This window comes from Acomys minous (assembly GCF_964271855.1).
Source record: "Acomys minous genome assembly, chromosome: 10".
Taxonomy (NCBI): domain Eukaryota; kingdom Metazoa; phylum Chordata; class Mammalia; order Rodentia; family Muridae; genus Acomys; species Acomys minous.
The window spans coordinates 32,193,328-32,213,347 of record NC_140491.1 but is presented as its reverse complement, the minus strand read 5'-3'; the positions used below and the strand labels follow the sequence as shown (position 1 = coordinate 32,213,347).

The window sequence follows — 20,020 nt, the reverse complement described above, 5'->3', positions numbered from 1 at the left end:
TTATTGCTTCTGATGACGTCTCAGTGATGTGGGAGAGAACCTCAGAGAGAACCTGGAGTGCTCTGCTTTTCCTGGTTAGTGCCAGGACTGTACAGACGATTTGGAGAGCAAATGAGTGAATCAACAAACAAGCTCACACCCATGCGATTTAAGCACTGGATACTGTTGATCCCTCTAGTTTCCCCTCCACACTGTAGGCCCCCTGTCTGTAGGACTCAACCCAGCACCTGGGAACCCCTGCCTCTGGGCAGGCTCAGACTGTGTCTCACTCCCACAGGTGATCAAAGAGGCCTACAGTGGCTGCAGTGGCCCTGTGGATCCGGAGTCTTCTCCACCACCCAGTGCCAGTGCCCCCGTGAACAAGACAGAACTGGAGAAGGTAAGGGATGCCAGCTTTCATGCAGCTCTTTTCTTTGTTAGTGTTTTTTAAAAATTTTCTGTGCATACAGTTAATTGTATATGTTTATGGGAACTTGGTGAGACATTTCATTTCAATACTTGTATGCAATGTATTGGTTAGCCAGGGTATCCTTCATGTCTGCCACCTCAAAGCCTGATCTTTTCATTTGTGAGCCACCATGTGGTTGCTGCAACTTGAACTCAGGACCTCTAGGAGAGCAGGCAGTACTCTTAACCACTGAGCCATCTCTCCAGCCCTCCCATCCTTTCATTTATAATTGCTAGTTTTAATAACATTTTATGGCATGCTGTGAGAGCTACAGCACTTCAGTGGGCACACCTGTCCATTTTCGGTGCCTGCTTTGGGCTGAGCTCCAAGGAGTCATCTCATAGACTCCGTGGCCTGTTTTATTGCCAGCAGTGGATGAAGATGTGGACCCAAAGGAGTGAATGGCTTGGTCCACTTGTGGCTGTTGAGTGCTGTCTGAATGCGGTGTGCCCTCTTGCAGCACTCAGCAGCTCTGTGCCGGCGTGCTGCCTGCAGAGTGCTGAGAACGCTGTCCAGGTGTCCTTTGACTTTTGAGATGACATTTCACTTTCCACCATGCCTCCCCAGGCCTGTATGAGCACTGTGGAAATAACGTGATCCTTGTGTCCTTATAGAAACTATCTTCAGAAAGGCCCAGCTCTGATGGAGAAGGTGCCGTGGAAAATGGAGTCACTACGTGTAATGGAAAAGAACAAGGTGAGAGTCTAACACACATGCCAAGACGACCTGAGCTCAAAGAGCCGGTTGCAGTGAGAGGTGGGGCTGTGTGTGAAGCCTCTGTGCTTCAGCCGTGCAGGTGCCACCACCCCCTGTTCTCCGGGAACACAAGGAAGGTCACTTGATTTGCACCAGCCCAGAACCTTCCTCTCCTCCCACCTGAATTAAATTATTGTTAAACCATAAAAGATACATATGCCACAGAATTTATAATTTTCAACCACTTTAAAGTGTTCTGTAGACATCATACACACACACACAGACATGCACACACACACACAGACACGCATGCACACACACAGACACACACACAGCACTGTGTAGCCATCACCTGCATCCATGTGGAAATTTCTGTCTTCACAAATCAAAACCTTGTTTCCATAAAACTCAACTCCGTCACCCCTTCCTTAGCCATGGCAATCAGCAATCTACTCTCTATCATGTGGACTCCACACACTGAGGGCCTTTATGTGAATGGAACCCTGTGGCACTTGCTCGTTTGCCACTGGCTTACTTCACCCAGTCTGATGTCTTCAAGGTTCGTCCATGTTGTGGTCTGTGTCAGCCTTTCCCTCCTTTTTAAGACTGAATAATACTCCATCGTATGGAATGCTGACCATTCATCTACCACTGGTACTTGTGTTGCTTCTGACCTTTGGCCATTGAGAGCAGAACTGCTGTGAACACGGATATGCAGGGATTTAATCTCTTGTTTTTAAGCTTGACTTTATAGCAAAACAGATGACGTTCAGTAACACCCACCAACTTTGACTTAACAGTTCTGTGAACTTTAATGTATACCTACAGCAAGTAGCCATCAGCACAATCATGAGAGAGAGAGAGAGAGAGAGAGAGAGAGAGAGAGAGAGAGAGAGAGAGAGAGAGAGAGAGAGAGAGAGAGAGAGAGGAGAGAGGAGAGAGGAGAGAGAAAGGAGAGTATGAGAGCTCATTTCTGTCACCCCAGTGTTCCTTCACACTCTTCTCTGTCACCTTTGTCCCATGTGACTCCATGTCCCCCAGGGAACCTATCCAGAATGGGCTTGCAAGATCATGCATTCTCATGGGACCGCTGTCCCTGTCTGGCGTGCAGTCTTCACCTGGTATTGCACAGATGTGTGGTGGTAGGCAGCTGTGGCCTCTCCAGTGGGTGAGCAGTTTAACACGCCCATTGTCTGTTCATCTCCCTGGTAGGATGTCACCTCAGATCCTGTGGCCATGTTGCTATGGGGTTGTTATTGACCTTTTGGAGGCTCTGCATACTCTTCCTGTGAGTTGTTTGTAAAATGTCTGCTTCCCATAGACTGTCCCCCATTGTGTGCCTGGCCATTTTATTCCTGAGTGTGTACTGTAGTGAGGAGTGTGGCTTGAGGGCATGTGGAGAGAGCTAGGGCTCTGTGGACCCCAGACCTTGCTCAGGGTGCCTGGGCCCTCATCTGTGTGGCTCACGTGGAATGAGTGCTCCTACCTGGGAATGAACCATGCGCCGCGCCCGCAGTTGTCCCAGGGCTGAGAATCCAGGAACCCAGACACCGCGGCAGTTCACGCCGGAAGGTCACACCGTCTGTTTCTTCTCTGTGGTTTTCCAACACAGTCTGGTCTGACTGTAATTTTTGTCCTGCCCTTTGGAAGCTACCACCAGTCTGCATGTTATATATAGTGAAGACCTCAGAGCCGGAAGCTGTCTTTAACGTCTGCTCTGAGGTGGGACACCCTGCAGTTTCCAGGCTCCTGCTCCACTATTGCTTTAGCTCCTTCCTTTCTTTTTGACTGTTTGTGTTTTTATTTTTTTTGCTGCAAAATGGTCCCTTCATCCAGGCTGACCTCAACTTCATGGACTCAAGCTGTTGTCCAGCCTCAGCCACCTGAGCTGGGGACCTCAGTGGTGCCACAAGCCAGGTTCCTGTTTCAATGACGAGGTGCAACAGACATGATTGACAGCTCAGCTTTCTTGCTGTATGTCCCCCAGCCCCCATGAGCCTGCATGACTAGGGTCCATGGAATAATGTGCCTGTTGGATGATCATGTAGGCTTTGTATCTGTCCCTAGGACTCTCCTGTTTATTATTTATGTGTGAGTGTATACACACATGTGTGCAGGTACCCATGGAAGCCAGAAAATGGTGTTGGATTTCTGGAGTTAGAGGTACATGCTGATGTCAGTGAGTGATGACGTCAGTGCTGGGATCTGAACTCAGATCCTCCATAGGCGAAGTACATGTTCTTAACCGCCAGGCTGTCTCTGCGGCTCCTCCTGTTCTGTTTGACAAGAACAGCCTTGTGTGTTTGGGGAGGAGCAGGAGACCTTGCTCACACATTTTCCTTTTGTCAGACATGGTGCTTTACGTATTATAGTTGCTCATCAAAGATCACAAAGTAGCTCCATGGTCCAGATGCACCATGAGCTCCTCTTACCCTTGTTCTCCATCCTTACTGTTCTCTACTTGCGATGGAGAGATGTGAGCTGAGCTCTCTTTAGCTTGACCCTCTGTGATGGGCTTGTGGTGGACACAGAGGAACTCTGAGCGTCTCCATTCTGCCTGCATGCTGTGGCCTCACCGGAGAAGGCAGTAATCAAAGCTCTGCTCTGAGACACTCGTTTCTTCTTTCAAGATGAACCCCCGTGTAGACATTGGGAAGTCAGTGACCATCCTATAGCAGATGTGGGGAAAGATGACGGACGTCCTAGACTGTGCTGTGTGCCTTTGAGACATCGTCCTCAATGTGAGGTGCCTGTGGGTGGACTTGTTGAGCCAGAGGTCTGATGACATCACCTCTCCCACCCCTACTTCCCCTAGACTAGACAGAAAACCATTTCATTTCCATCCCTGTAGGAGAAAGCGGGCAGCCTAGGTTTGTGACGTTCATACACTGAACTATGTTACATTCCTTTTCTGCATCTGACACCAGGGCATTGGTCTTGGCCATCTATGCTCTCTGAACCCTTCCATTGTTCTGCCTGTAACCTCACTGACTTGAGAGTTCTCTATTGACTTTTGAACTTGATACTGTGCTAAATCCTGCTCCTTTCCCACTGAATAGACTCCAAATGTCCTTGATCGCTTTTCTGTCATGTCCCTACATAGGGACCTTTCTTCCAAGGATGGCCTAGGGTATGGTTACTCTTTGCCTTAGGGGTTGGAGTCCAGCAAGCCCTTTGCTGGCAGGAGCTGGTCCCCATTAGGCTGAGTCTGAATGCCACCCTCACTGAGTCCTGCTGCCAGAGTTTATGTGGTGGTGTTACCTCATGGCAGAGCCTTGAGGAGAGTGTCTCCAGTCACTGCCCTTCCAGCTCACCTGGGAATGGGGGCAATGATGCTCACTCTGCAGGTGCCTGATAAGCCTCTGACAGAGTCAGACACTGTCACTTCCACCCACTGTGTCTGGTTTGGTAGAAATGACCCAGCTCTCTGGCCCTGGGCTTTTATCTGGTGGAGGGGGAAGAGCTGGTTCTTTCCTGCAAGGCTTTGGATGGGTTCTCACTACTCAATAAGTAGATGTGTGTCTAGGAGCATGGAAAAGGGGGTGCACAGCCGTTCCCAGGGGTATTTTCCCCAAGATCTCAGTAGGCCTTAATCTTATTTAACTAAAAATAAGTCAAAATGTCTGTGTTGTAAAGACACGTGTTACAGGCTGGGATGTAAACGGCAGAGGCTCAAGATCAAGGCCATAGGCATGGCTGGTCCCTGGGGGCCTTTCTTCCTGGCTTGTGTCCTCACATGTTCTGTGCACACACAGTCCATAAAAAGGCATCACTTTTTAGATCGATCATTCCCACCATGTGGCCCCATTTAACCTTTATTAGGACGCCTGTCTCCAAATGCAGTCACTCCTGGGGTCAGAATCGCGAGGCCAGGCCAGGCCCGTTCAGTACAGAATGCTATGTTTGCCCTCAAGTTCTCCATGGCCTCATCTTCTAGTTACAGAATCACAGCTCCTTCCTCAGATGCTGCTCCTTCTTTTACGCCAGAGCAGAGGCAGGAATTCCCCAGATCTTATCGGGGTAGGCAGGGTGGAAGTAGGAACAGGGATTGTTTCCGCCTCTTCACCAGAGAGGATGAGAGAGGGGGGTGCTTGTCTCTGAAATGCTTCCATGTGGTGTGCTGGGCCTCAGTTGTCCCCGCGAAAGGAGAAAGGAGCCTGGATGCTCACTGCATTCTAAAAGGGGTTGTGTTGCCTGAACAGTCAACACAAAAAGAGCTGGGCTAGCGGTATGTAGCCAGTGGGGTGATGCTGAGGCAGAACCTGCACCTCAGTGGGGCCGTGTCCCAGCGGAGGAGAGCCTTGGGAGAGGGCTTTGGCCTCTGGCTCTAGCACATGGCTCTCTCACAGGACTGAGATGGCTGGCCAGCCCTCGCCCAGAGCTGCTCTTGAGTGGAAGGGTCAGGTCCCTCAGCTCCCAGTGTGTCCTTACACATCCATCCTGGCTTCTCTGAGTCCCAGCCCAAGCCTGAGTAGGAGCAGATACAGGACACCAGTTGTCAGTCAACTCCCTTCCCGACCCCCACCCCATGACACGGTGTGGAGAGATGAGGACAGCCCTATGTCAGAACTTGGAACCATTTCCACCCTGCGTGGGCTTGATACCAAGAGGTTGTACGGGGTGAGTTCAGGATCTCCAGGATCTTCTGGTTTTTCAGGGGAAGTAAAAACTTCTTTTTGTAGAAAATGTTCCTAGATTTATATGTTGATAGTTCATTCCTAGCCATCACTGTCCTGGCCAAATGGGAGACGACGGCTTGAAAAGTATTGGCTGCTGTTCTGAGAGCTCTGCGCAGCAAAGCTCAGAGTAGTGTCCAAAATGGACAAGACAGACCCCTACTGAGGACCCATTTTTTTCCCTTCCTTCCTTGTCAGTCTGTCAGATGTGGCAGTGGCACGAGCTGCCCTTGTTCCTTGGGCCCCTCTATCTTGCCCACATTGGTGATATGTGCCAACTTATCTTCCTGCCTGGGAGTTGCCCCCTCTGAGACAGACAGAGCTCGTTCTTTATGTATGAGCAGTCAGCAAAAGCCCACCCTGGGCAGGCTCCGTCAGACCACTCCACTGTTCTCCTAGTGACTTATATCTCCGTAGGGTTCTGGCCATCATATGCCATCCTTTGTTGCCGAGAGCATGTCATGTATGTCTGGTAATGCACACGTGCCTGTATGCACATGTGTACATTACCTGATCCTCCCTGGAGTGCATGCTTCTGCCACCCCAACATCTGGACCCCCAGCTAGCTCATCATAGGTGCTTCCTGTGAACGGTAACAGTTTGGGGAGGAAGAAATGGCCTGATGATTAATGCTGTGATTTTTCCCCTTTGACATGAATGATTAAGACACACTTTTGTGTTGACAGTGAAGAGGAAGAAAACCCCCAAGTCAGAGGCCAAGGGAACTGTGTCCAAGGTCACCGGGAAGAAAATCACCAAGATCATTGGTCTGGGAAAGAAGAAGCCATCCACAGATGAGCAGACATCATCAGCGGAGGAGGACGTGCCCACCTGTGGTAAGACCCTCTGTGTGCTAGCAGATGGTCCCTGGATGCGCTCTGGGGCCATCTGAGTTGTGGAAAGTGGTTTCTGCTTTAGTCTAGAAGAGTCTTCAGGGCCTTGTGATGTTCTCCATGGCTCATTCAAGATAGAAACCAATGCTGTCTGTTGGATGACAACACCTTGCCCAGGTCCACTCCAGTGTTTCCAGACTAGAACACAGGCACAAGACAGGCCAAAGCTCTAGAACTGAGTCTCCTTCAAGCCATACCTTGGATTTAAATTGCAGATCCAGAGACAGCTGGACATCTCACAGTCACAGTGTTGTCTTCTGGTGTGTGTGTGTGTGTGTGTGTGTGTGTGTGTGTGTGTGTGTGTGTAGCTGTTTTGTCAGCGATTGGGTAAAGCATGTGGTCTGTAGCAGCCACCAAGCCAGCCTTGTACACCGTGGTGTCTGGCCTAGGGGGCTAAATAGAGGAACCAAACAAGGAAATGAAGCAGAGGAATCATGTGTATCAGTCAGCTACGACCTGAAGCAAAGCGGCGGAGGGTGCTAGCATAGCATCTAAGTCAGGCTGTGGTCAGGCTGATGGGTACAGCCTCCATGAGAGTGGAAGTGACATCATACTGTCATGATCCCAGTAGCCACACTTAGGAGAACTGTGTCGCTCTTTCACTTCATAAGTGGAAAGAAGTGTTGGCCTTTTGACTTTGTTTCATTTTGTAGCCCTGGAGATGTCCTAGGCTAGTTAGTGTTCTACCACCTGACCCTTTCCTTCCTTAAAAAAAAAAACCTCAAGATTGGAGCCTGGCATGGGGGTACATGCCTGCAATCCTAGTACTGGGGAGGCAGAAACATAGAAGTTTGCTGCCAATGAGGCCAGCCTGGGCTATGTGGTGAGTACTAACCAGCCGGGGCTACATAGCAAGACCCTGTATCAGAACAAAACAAAAGCAGGAATGGGCTGTAGTTGTCCTTGCGTATTGCTGTTACAAGGCCTGCTTCCTGTCAGTGTGAACGCATGATTCCTTCACTCAAAGGTATTCTGTTTACAATCCCCTCTGACCCCTTGAGCACCCTTCCTTGGGGGCTGAATCAAGAAAGAATCCTAGCCTCTGTAGGTACCAGGAGCCAGGTGCACCCCAGATCCTTGGACAGTCTCCCATCAAGTGGCTGTTGGGGACAGGAGGACAGAATCCGGCCAGCTGGCAATGCTGGTTTCCCTATCATGGTCCTTTCCATGAGGAGAGAACTTGGCTGCATAACAGCCAGAGACAAAGTGGGGGAGGGCTTGGGGACAGTGCCACACTGCTCCTGTCCAGCCTTTATCTTCCTGGAGCTCTTGGGGACATTGTCTTTTTCCCTGCTTTTGTCATCAGCCCTTGTCCTTCTTCTTGCTTCTGTCCTTGCCCCCTCCCTTCCCAACTGCTGTAGGTCAATGGGGCAAATAGAAATAGAAATTACTTTTTTTTGTTGTTTTTAAGACAAGGTCTCACCGTGTAGACCAGGCTAACCTTGAACTCACAGAGATCTGCCTGCCTCTGTCTCAGAGTGCTGGGATTAAAGGGCTAGTGAGAGATAGAGATGCTTTTTAGGAGGAATGGCTGTGCATTCACAAGGCAGGCGAGTCAGAGGCCTACTCTCTTGGCACTGTTGCTGTCACACAGTGGCTTGTCTCCATGCTGCTCATTTTCCTGAGAGTGTGGGTGACCCTGAGAGCAGGAGCCTGAGGCATCTGCCACACACAGCTCTGCCCTCTGTCCACACAACTCTAAAAGTGCCACCACAGCTCTTCGCCAGGGATGAGGAGAACCGTCTCTAGGGGGACAGGGAACAATGGCCATTTCAACCCCTCAGTGCAGCTGCAGGGATCTCGGCAGAGGAAAGGAGCTGGATTCAGGCCCGAGGGACTGACCCCCCCCTCCCCGCCCCCTTCCCTCTCCACGCCAAGCTGAGCTCCTGCAGCTGCCGGGAGACTGCGCTGAGCAAATGGGCCAGAAGGGCAGAGCAGCTGAGCAGGCAGAAAAGGTCTCCCTGGAGGTACTGAGCTGAGCTTGGTGCCTGTCTGTGCATTGCAGTCTGATTATGCTGGATGGGGTGCTGTGGTTTCCTGGGGGTGCTCTTGCAGGGCTTTCAGGGCTGGGGAGCAGACCTGCAGAGGCAGCTAGGCTGTTTCACGTGCTGTCTCCATCTTCCTGAGAGGCCTTTGAGGGATGCATTAGTGTTGGGCTAGGCAGCTTTTTCTGCAGCCCTCCAGGTAATATACTCAAGAGACGTACCCAGACTCCACAGCCATGGTGGCTTTCATCTGGCCTTCCGAGGACTGACAAAGCCCCAGGGCTCTTGTTACTCTATAAGCGAAGCTGTGCACCCTGGAAACGCACCCTCCGTCCAGCTCTCCTCCTTTCTGTCCTCTCGCCCATCCGCCCTACACAGACACCTTACACTAGTCACGCCATCCTGGGCACAAGCATAAAGACCTCCTCTTGCTCCCCACCTGGGAGCTCAGGCTTGTCCAAACCTCCCATGGCATTACTAGATTATGGCGCTGCGCTGCTGTGTCCCCATCACCCAGCACATTATGGCAAAGCCACTCATTGCTTTGGGGATTCAGGCTGCTTGTCTGGGACGTGGGCTCCAGCACAGTTCCTTGGTTTCTGTGAGAGTGGGAGGTGAACTGAGCTGGGTTGCTGTCACTATCCATTGCTCGTCTGCCATGCTGTAAAGTCAACAAAACACACCCACACATCAGCCCTGCCCAGGCTCTTCGGGTGAAAAACATACAATCTCAGGCCTGTAAACTTAACTTTGCAATTCTAACAAAACTTCATTTATTCTTGCCTTTCTGTAGCATTTGGAGTGGAAAGAATCTTAAAATATTAACTGATATTACCCAGTTTTTAAAAGATGTGTTAGCACATTACTGTAAGTGAGATAAAAAAAAAAACACAAAATACAAAACAAAACAAAACAAAAAAACAAGCTGGGCAGTGGTGGCACACACTTTTAATCCCAGCACTTGGAAGGCAGAGGCAGGCGGATCTCTGTGAGTTAAAGGCCAGCCTGGTCTACAAAGCGAGCTCCAGGACAGCCAATGCTGTTACGTAGAGAAACCCTGTCTCAAAACAAAACAAAACAAAAACAGAAAAATCAAAGAACAAAACCCTCATATAACTGTTCCCTGAAGACCCCAGTCTCTGCACCAGTCTGGAGTCCAGGCCTTCAGGTCCTGGCTGCACTTTGGTGCCCTCTGGTGGCGGATGGCTGCTTCAGCTCAGAAAGCTGGCTGATCCCCCTCAGCAAGGCAAAGGGTCTTGGTGTTGGTACCAAGAGTGGGACTCACCCTTTGAATCTAGGTCCCTGCCTGGGCTGCTCTGCCTTCCTGCCTGGCCTCGCTCATCTCAGTATTTCCTCCCCCAAGAAGATGAAAACTTAGGAACCCCCTTCTTGAGAAAGTGGGGAACCATGGAGGCCAGGGGACAAACAGAACCATGGACATGTCTGTGGGCTTCGTGTTGTTTATATGAGCAGGAAACTCTCTCTCTCCCTCTCTCTCTCTGAAACTTAAATCTCAAGAATGTATTAAAATATGGTAATGCCCCATGAAGTCATGCTCTAAATTAAGGGAGGACCTGTCTCATGCAATCACTCATCTGTGGCTGAAATGTTGGGAAAGCTACAGCATCTGGTGACTGTGGCCAGACTCCATCTGGAGAGAGAGCACTGCAGAGCCGGGGTGCTATTGGTGGACGGTGTCCTGAGACAGCTGTGTGCATGTGGTGAAGCAGCTCCCCACTGTGAGCCCTAAATCAGAGTCATGGGCAATTCAGGGGTATTGCTGCTAGGCTCCCCAGACCTGTGTTAGTCTCTCGCTGTTCTCACTACTGACATAATGCCTGCTAGCTGAAGCTGCCTGCCTGCCTTAGTGTCTGAAGCTATCTGCCTGGCCTGGTGTCTGAGGCTATCTGCCTGGCCTGGTGTCTGAGGCTATCTTCCTGGCCTGGTGTCTGAGGCTGTCTTCCTGGTCTGGTGTCTGAGATTATCTGCTGGCTTTAGTGTCTGAGGCTATCTGTCCAGGATGGTGACTGAGACTATCTGCCTGGCTCTAGCCCCTGGGTTATTGTTTCAGGCCGGTGTCTGAGGCTCTCCACAGTGTGGTCACTGGAGGTCCTGTGATACCTTCTAATTCTTGCCCAGGCCCAGCCCAGGGTAGTTCAGCAGCTGGCTTTGCAGACGTGCATGGGACGTGTTCTTTCCCTGTCTGGTAGGTCCGTGAAGCCCCTGATGTTCAGTGGTTGGTTCTTTTTTTTTCAAGGCAGGGTCTCATGTGTCATGCAGGCTCATCTTGGACACTTACACTCCGTTCCCAGTCCCAAGAACTGAAAATATATGTGTGTGCTACCACACTGGTTAGTTTCTTTGTTTCTGTTTTATTGTTACTGCTGAGACAGGATCTTGAACTCATGATTCCCTTGCCCCTCCTTGCTGCATGCTGGGATCACAGGCGTGTGCATCCACTCCCTATCGAGGGTGGCTCTTTAACAGCAGTTAGACAGTCCGTGTATGTGTGAGCCCGGCCTATGGAGTATATCAAGTTACTCGAGGGCTTCCTGCCATCCTGTTTGTGCACTTGTGCTCAGAAAACACTTAGGCTCTGTTGACACAGGTGACGTCTACCCAGAGGTCCAGCATTGGAGTCTTTGGCGTGATTGATTGCTGTAGATGGCGTTCAGGATAGAGTGAACGGTTCCAGTAAGATGTTCATCTGACCGCAGCTTAAAGCAGCACTTTCCCTTTTCTTTTAAAGTAATACTAAATCAGAACGGTTTCATCTGCACATTAAAAGCCTTTTGAAAAGAACGACATCACTTAACTGCAGTGTTCTAGAGGGTGAAGAGCAGGCGCGGCCTGTAGCTCTCCTGGGAATATTCTTCCTTACCTGTCTCTGATTTTGGCCTTTTGTGGGACACCCCACATCTGAGAGTGCTTTCTCCTTCCTAGGTGGCCCTTGGAGAAAAAAAAAAGTTTAAAAGCTGCCTGAACACAAGAGAGGGGGTGAGTCCCCTGCTCTGGAGCCCACAGGCTTCTGTCTTTGTGTCTGTAGCTTCAAAGATTCCTTACCTAGTGTGGCCAGTGGCAGTCTGTGTTTGGCAAGAGATGCACTTTAGGGTGTGGGGGTCCAGGAGACCTCCATCCAGATGAGGACTCACATTTTGCTGAGGGTAGTCATTGAGACTATCTTGAAAATATGCATCAGAGACGTATGAAACTTCATCCGGGCACTGAACGTGTGAGCGTGCATGTGCAGGAATTGGCCGAGGCTGAGTAACACCCAGCATCTTCATCACCGTTCTTTTCACCTGCTGCTCACCCTTCCCCACCATCTCATCCTTTCTTAATCTCTGCGTGCTAGTGTCTGTAGTGTGGGACAGTTGGAGGCCATAGTGGCCACAGCTGTCACAGTCACCGCGTCACCACGGAACCTCCTGCCTTGGTACTTCTAGAAAAACGCACTTTGTGTTTACGACAGCCCCAAATTGTCATTTTCCTGTGCTTGATGATTCCTTTCTCCCTTAGGGAATAATTCTCCCTGTAATTCTGTCACATGTGACATCACAGCTCTATATGACACACCAGGAACAACCCCCTTCCCCCCCCCCACCCCCAGGCCCTGAGCTAGGCAGTCAGGGTTCATCTGGGTTAGTCTCCCCATGAGATGAAGTCCTGGCTTCCACATGCGGGGATGGAACATAGAGACCAGGAGGCGGCCCTGGGCCTGTGGGTGGGGAGCTCATACCAGCCACGTTCCGTCACTGCTGGAACACATCCGGCTGGGAGCTTACCACTCCCCAGCCCTCCCACTTCCTGGAGAATTTTCATCTTCAGATACGTTTATTTCTCTGTCTTCACAGGGTTTGCAGCTAGATCTTTCTGCATGCGATTTCTCATCCGTTACATGCAGGCAGTTGGTTGTCTGTCCCTGCTAGCCATCCCACATCCACTGTCACCGTCTTGGGGTGCTTTCCACGTTCCCACATAAACACTACACTGCTGACACTGGTTCTTACACCAGGAAATGGGTTCTGCACCCATGAAGAGCCTCCAGGGCCTGCTGAAGGCTAACTGCGTAATAGTGACTCTTCTCTCCTTATGAGCATTTGAAACCTGGACGTGAGCACATGTTTCATGCATGGCACTTCCCAAGGGACAAGGACATGGGTAGGTCCCACTGGCACCTTGGTTTCCTCAGCAGGCTGAGCTGTGGCATCCTCTCCTTGTAGGTTACCTAAATGTGCTCTCCAACAGCCGCTGGCGAGAGCGCTGGTGTAGAGTGAAGGACAGCAAGCTCGTTCTGCACAAGGACAGGGCTGACCTGAAGACACACATCGTCTCCATCCCTCTCCGTGGCTGCGAGGTGATCCCGGGCTTGGATTCCAAGCATCCGCTGACTTTCCGGCTACTTCGAAACGGACAGGAGGTGGCTGTGCTAGAGGTATGGGGATCCCTGGGGCCACTGTCTGGAGGGATGGGCACAGGATCTGTCAACACCATGATCAGGTCCTCTACAGAAGACCCAAGCTCCCCGCGGAGTCTGATTTTGATCTGGCCCCTTCCTTCTCTTGGCAGACTCTGTTTTGTGTTGTCTTCTGGGTTTCTCTTTTGGACAGTCGGGAACTGCACAGGCTTCCTAGAGCATCATGCGTGACAACTTTGCTTGCCACAGTTAAATGCCCAGCTCCAAACAAGGGGTCACTTTCTCAAAGTGCCCAGGCAAGAACTTGTTGAAAAATCTCCATTAAAATACTCTTCTAAGCATAGGCTACTGGGGCACGTGGGAACTGTTTCCTTTGCTTGTCCATTGGAAAGCTCTCTACCCATTTTCCAATTGAAAAGGCATTTTAGAGCCCCTGGCACCCTGTGGCAGGGTCAGTGAGCTGGACCACATGGGAACCAGGAACATTTTGGGCTTTGTGTGTGCTATGTGTCTCTTATTGTCTACTGGGCTGCTTTATAGGATAATTCACCAATCTTCCATCTTGTTCTTTTTTACCTGCCATTAATCCAGACTTAGTTTCTCTCTCTCTCTCTCTCTCTCTCTCTCTCTCTCTCTCTCTCTCTCTCTCTCTCTCTCTCTCTCTCTCTCTCTCTCTCTCTCTCTCTCTCTCTCTCTCTCTGTCCCTTTTATCCTTATTATGATTAAGGCACACATGCACACCATACATTCCCCGATGTGAAAGCTGTGTTTTCCAGGGTACATGCCAGTGACTTCATGCCATGAGGTTAGCAGAAGTGAGGCTATGTTAGGCATGGTACAGTGGGCTGACATGTATGCTGCCTGCCAGATGCAGAGTCAAATCTTCAATGGCTGTAGTGTGGGTGTGGGGCTCTGAGCAGGGCCAAGGTGTCCAGGCCAGCAGTCAATGAGATCTTGAATTTCAATATGTGAGTGCTTATTTCCAGAGTTGTTTTCACAGTAGGGTTTAGTTTAGTTTAGTTTTAGTTTGACAAGGAAGGACCTTACCTTCTCCCTACAGGGTTCACTGGCCCAGGTAGTCTCAGGGACGAGGAAGATGACTGCGCCCCCTTGTGGCTGCTGTGCAATAACACATGGCCCAGAAGATCTGGCTTAGTCCAGTTCTGGGATGTTGTGTCCACCCTTAGCTCACCACTACTATAACCTGACAGCAGCCAAGTCTATTTTTTTTTCTCTTGGCCTCTTACCTGCCTGTAAAAGCCAGCGGTAAGTGGAGTCAGTGTCCTTTGCAAATCTTGGTGTGGATGATAGTTAAAACCTTGCAGGAAGCTGTCCTGGCAGCAGATAGATCCAGGGCTTAAGGAGAGCTTTGGCAGCAGATGCCACAGGCCCCAGGGAAGAGGCAGCAGGGGCAGGCACACCACGATAAAAGCTGGACATGGCCAGGAGCCCAGGGTCGGGTAGGTGGAAGCTACTTGTGTGGGCGTGTTTAGTACTGAGTCCATGAAGAACAGAAAGTTCCACAGCGTCAAGAACAGCCACAGCCCTAGCAGGTGTTCAGTCCTCCACCCTGGGGGGAAGTGGCCTCATCCTCCTGAAGGATAGCAAGGGTTTGAAGTTGAACTGGCATCTTCCCAAATCATCGACTGTTTCTACAGAACTGAAGTGACTTAGAGCTCACACTCAGGGCTGAAGTGACTTAGAGCTCACACTCAGGGCTGAAGTGACTTAGAGCTCACATTCAGGGCTGAAGTGACTGAGAGCTCACACTCAGGGCTGAAGTGACTTAGAGCTCACACTCAGGGCTGAAGTGACTGAGAGCTCACACTCAGGGCTGAAGTGACTTAGAGCTCACACTCAGGGCTGAAGTGACTGAGAGCTCACACTCAGGGCTGAAGTGACTGAGAGCTCACACACAGGGCTGAAGTGACTGAGAGCTCACACTCAGGGCTGAAGTGACTTAGAGCTCACACTCAGGGCTGAAGTGGCTTAGAGTTCACACACAGGGCTGAAGTGGCTTTAGAGCTCACACTCAGGGCTGAAGTGACTGAGAGCTCACACACAGGGCTGAAGTGACTGAGAGCTCACACTCAGGGCTGAAGTGACTGAGAGCTCACACACAGGGCTGAAGTGACTTAGAGCTCACACACAGGGCTGAAGTGACTGAGAGCTCACACACAGGGCTGAAGTGACTGAGAGCTCACACACAGGGCTGAAGTGGCTTAGAGTTCACACTCAGGGCTGAAGTGGCTTAGAGTTCACACTCAGGGCTGAAGTGACTTAGAGCTCACACTCAGGGCTGAAGTGACTTAGAGCTCACACACAGGGCTGAAGTGGCTTAGAGCTCACACTCAGGGCTGAAGTGACTTAGAGCTCACACTCAGGGCTGAAGTGACTTAGAGCTCACACTCAGGGCTGAAGTGACTTAGAGCCCACACACAGGGCTGAAGTGACTTATAGCTCACACTCAGGGCTGAAGTGACTTAGAGCTCACACTCAGGGCTGAAGTGACTTAGAGCTCACACTCAGGGCTGAAGTGACTTAGAGCTCACACTCAGGGCTGAAGTGACTTAGAGCTCACACTCAGGGCTGAAGTGACTTAGAGCTCACACACAGGGCTGAAGTGACTTAGAGCTCACACTCAGGGCTGAAGTGACTTAGAGCTCACACTCAGGGTTGAAGTGACTTAGAGCTCACACTCAGGGCTGAAGTGACTTAGAGCTCACACACAGGGCTGAAGTGACTTAGAGCCCACACACAGGGCTGAAGTGACTTATAGCTCACACTCAGGGCTGAAGTGACTGAGAGCTCACACTCAGGGCTGAAGTGACTTAGAGCTCACACTCAGGGCTGAAGTGACTTAGAGCTCACACTCAGGGCTGAAGTGACTTAGAGCTCACACTCAGGGCTGAAGTGACTTAGAGCTCACACACAGGGCTGAAGTGACTTAGAGCTCACACTCAGGGCTGAAGTAGCTTAGAGCCCACACACAGGGCTGATGTGGCTTAGAGCTCACACACAGGGAATGGGAGTTAATGCCATGCTCTCTCATGAGGCCTAGGTCTCAATCTGAATTGTCCAACTATGCCAGCACGGCCCCCGTGCCTGGCGCATCTCTGAAAGCCTGTTCCCATTTATCCTCCAAGCCTCTCAGCCCCTCCATCCATTCATGCTGCTCACACTTCCTGGAGCTCAGGCCTTTTTAGAAAACCGTCCGTCTGGGGTGTACCGTCCCTCCTGACACCCTTAGCAGGAGCTGGATGGAAGTGATGTCACTGTCTGGTGTGTCCTGAGGGGAGGGGCTTGCTATTGTTGTGTCTCACTCACTCGACAGTGTGTTAGTTACTTTTCTATTGCCATGATAAAATACCACGACCAACACAACTTATAGAAGAAAGAGGTTGTTTGGCCTGAGGGTTCCAAAGTGACAAAGGCCATCATGTGGGGGAGGGATGGCAGCAAGCAGCAGACATAGCCGCCAGAGCAGAAAACTGTCCTGTACTCTGTCTGCATGAGGCAGAGAAAGCAAACCGGAAGTTTGTGAGGCTCTTTCCACGCCCCCCCCCCCCAAAGCCTATCCCCAGTGACATTCTTCCTCCAGTCAGGCTCCACCACTAACTCCTTCCCCCTGCCCCCCACCCCCACCCCTGCACAACACCAACAGGGGGTAAAGTGCTCAAGTGCCTGAGACTACGGAGGGGGGGCACAGGGGGGAGCACTTCTCGTTTAAATCACCACAGATACCTTGGGCCTCTTCCCAGTTGAAGGTCACTACATGCCCCCCGCCCCCTGCCTCCCACCTCATCATGTGGACAGACCCTTTGAGACTGTCGATGCTAGCATTGGAGACTGGCCCGCAGCAGTCTGTGGTGATGCTGGTGCCCGCAGCAGTCTGTGGTGATGCTGGTGCCCGCAGCAGTCTGTGGTGATGCTGGTGCCCGCAGCAGTCTGTGGTGATGCTGGTGCCCGCAGCAGTCTGTGGTGATGCTGGTGCCCGCAGCAGTCTGTGGTGATGCTGGTGCCCGCAGCAGTCTGTGGTGATGCTGGTGCCTGCAGCAGTCTGTGGTGATGCCGCTGGCTGAGTGGTGACTCTCATTCCTTGATTCTGTCTACTGGAATTAGCCCCTACATTTCAGCAATTATCCAGTTACCTGTGTATGTAGGATTTCTGGGGGCCTTAGCCCGCCTGTAAACCTTTACTTGCTGTGTGCCACCAGTGTTTGAACACTCTGGTTTGATTCTCAGCACCCACATTTCAGCTAACAACCACCTGTAACTGCATTCCCAGTCTCCTTGGGCACGAGGGACACATATGGTTTGTGTGCATGCTCGCAGTCGGAACATCCAAACACATAAAAGACATAAAATCAGGGGAGGGGAATAGGGTGAAAGTGGGAGGGAGAGAGGAACGGGAGGATACAAGTGATAGGATAACAATTGAGTTGTAATCTGAATATATTAATAAAATAAAATAAAATTTAAAATACATAAAATCTAAAAAAGAAAAGGCAGTAAATGCTTCCGTAAAGTAGCTGTAGAGACACAGGTTAGACTTCACTGTGAAGCTGGTGGCTCGTTTCATGTGTCTGTGCTGCTGAGGATGGACCCACAACCCATAATAGGCCTGCACGCTGAGCCACATCCCCAGCTCCAGTGGAACATTGTTTGGGGTTAAGACAACAGACCCAGAAGAGAATTTCTATTCTTAACCTAAATGCTCACAACAGTTCACTTTAATGGGGCACACCTGGGTTGTGCCTCCAGTGAGAGGTGCCATGGTCCCTATGCTGTGCTCCCTGAGCCCCCACAGAGACCCAGACTTCCACACAGGCAGCCGCTGCTTCCTGCCAAGGGGTCTTCCTCTGCCTGGGCCAAACGACCACCAACCCATTTATGCACCCTCTGAAAAGTTCCCAGAATTCCGAAGGTCACACAAATCGCAGAAACCATCTGCAGCTGACAAAACCACGCCTCTGCTAGAGCACGAGGCAAATCATGGCCAGCTGCCGTGCACCGTCCAAAGCAGCCCCACATCCCCACACCTGGGACTAAAATGAACGCGCATTCTTATAACATTTCTGTGTTTTTTAAAGAAACCAAAATTCCAGAATTCTCAAGAATGTCACTACACAGTGGGCTCGACGACAAGTTGCCTTTTTGCTTTTCAAAGTAGTGTCTGAATTAGAGAAACAAGCTCACCGTCACACACCACACCAGTGAAGGACGCGCTGAGCCAGGGCACCTGGGGGCCCTGGGGTAGAGCGCCCAGGTGCTCTCCAAGCCAGCCCCTCAGCACCGTATGTGAACAACTTGCTTTGGCTCAGATTTAATCACTCTTGTGAATACCTATGTCTTCCGCTCTGGAGCCCTCTCCCAGATAAAGGGGAGGCATCTCGGTGGCTCAGATTTTAAGTTCCTTTGCATATTTTTCCTGTAGCCCCTGGCTCTCCAGCCTGCCATGAACACAAAGCTAATCCTCTCCCCCAGGCAGCGAGCGTGGCTCCTTTCTCATGCCACACTCGGGGCTCTACGTTTTCTTTTTCCCTTCTCATCACGCGTCTTTGTCTTTGGCTGAGTGAGTCACGCTTTCTTCTTCCCCACGGGCAGGCTTCGTCCTCTGAAGACATGGGCAGATGGATTGGCATCTTACTGGCTGAGACGGGGTCATCCACAGACCCGGGAGCCCTGCACTACGACTACATAGATGTGGAGATGTCCGCAAATGTCATTCAGGCGGCCAAACAGACCTTCTGGTGAGACTCGCACGCGGTCTGGGGAAAGCCGGAACTCGGCCACGGTCTTCTTCTTCTACTGTTGGGCAGCAGGTGCTGGGTGAACACGCAGGCCAGAAGCACACCCAAGGACTTTTCCTTGGTGGGGTGCTGGGCCCCGATGACCCTGATGTTGGTCATTTCAGCTGTCTGGGGTTTCTGCTAGGGTGGGCTGGGCAAACTTTTCTGAAGATGGTTGTACTGGCTCGTGGGCAGCTACAGCTGCCTAGCTCTCTGCCCTTGCAGCCAGAGACAGTAAGGGATCGCGGCCTGTTTTATTTGCACCAACAGGTAGTGTTCCTGACTTTGTTCTGTGGGCAGCTGTCGCCAGCACCTCCCTCCCCCCCCCCTTATGACAGGGACTTTCTGGAAAGCAGAAAAGATTCCGTATGTTGCCGAAACAAGGCCTGAAATCTCAAAGCTGGCAGTGCAGTGCTTTCTAAATTTAAGTCATGACAAATAATCTTTCTTTGGGCAAAAGCATATTTTGAGCCAGAATGCTTCCTGAACAGCGTCATAAGGAGGGGGTGGCTGCAGCAGTTCCTGTGGGGTGCACAGCCCCTGGGGGCCACTCAGCACTATCAGCTGTCCCACAAGGTGAAGGGTTTTTCCCACAGTCGTGGCACTGTTGTTCAGGCTGTGGTGGTGAGCAGGCCTCTCCACGGCACCGTGTCCCGGCGTGCGTTCCCCTCACACACAGAGGAAGCAGGGAATGCTGCATGGCCTTGGACTCTGGTGTTTCAAGTGCTACAGTGAGCCCCACATGGCCCAGGGGTGCAGAGCCATGGGGCAGGCAGAAGGAGGACTTCCAGGCTGTGGGTTGCCAATGGACCTGGCTGCCAGTCCAGACCTCCTTTTTTTTTTTTTTTTTAACCTTGGAAGACAACCAGTGGGCTAAGGATGTAGCTGAGTTGGTACAGTACTCGCCTCAATGTATGCAAGGCCCGGGGTTCAACCCCCAGCACCGCATAAACTGGTGCATGTTTCTAATCCAAGCATATGGGAGGTGGAGCAGGAGGATCACAAGTTCAGGGTCATCTTTGTTGTCTTACATAGTGAGTTCAAGACTATCCTGGATTATATGAGACCACATCTCAAAAAAAAAAAAAAAATAGGACAATTGGTAGACTTTGG

General features: G+C 51.0%; 1 protein-coding gene across 4 annotated transcripts in view; it reads left to right on the top strand.

The window, feature by feature from the left end:
• AFAP1 (actin filament associated protein 1) overlaps window positions 1-20,020 on the top strand; it is a 115,400-nt gene that overhangs the window by 69,901 nt on the left and 25,479 nt on the right. For all 4 annotated transcript variants that reach the window (XM_084797467.1, XM_084797468.1, XM_084797466.1 and 1 more), the window contains 5 exons: window positions 278-379; window positions 1,063-1,144; window positions 6,507-6,656; window positions 12,922-13,133; window positions 18,723-18,868. In XM_084797467.1, the coding sequence (XP_084653593.1) occupies window positions 278-379; window positions 1,063-1,144; window positions 6,507-6,656; window positions 12,922-13,133; window positions 18,723-18,868 (692 nt within the window). The remainder of the gene's footprint in view (window positions 1-277; window positions 380-1,062; window positions 1,145-6,506; window positions 6,657-12,921; window positions 13,134-18,722; window positions 18,869-20,020) is intronic.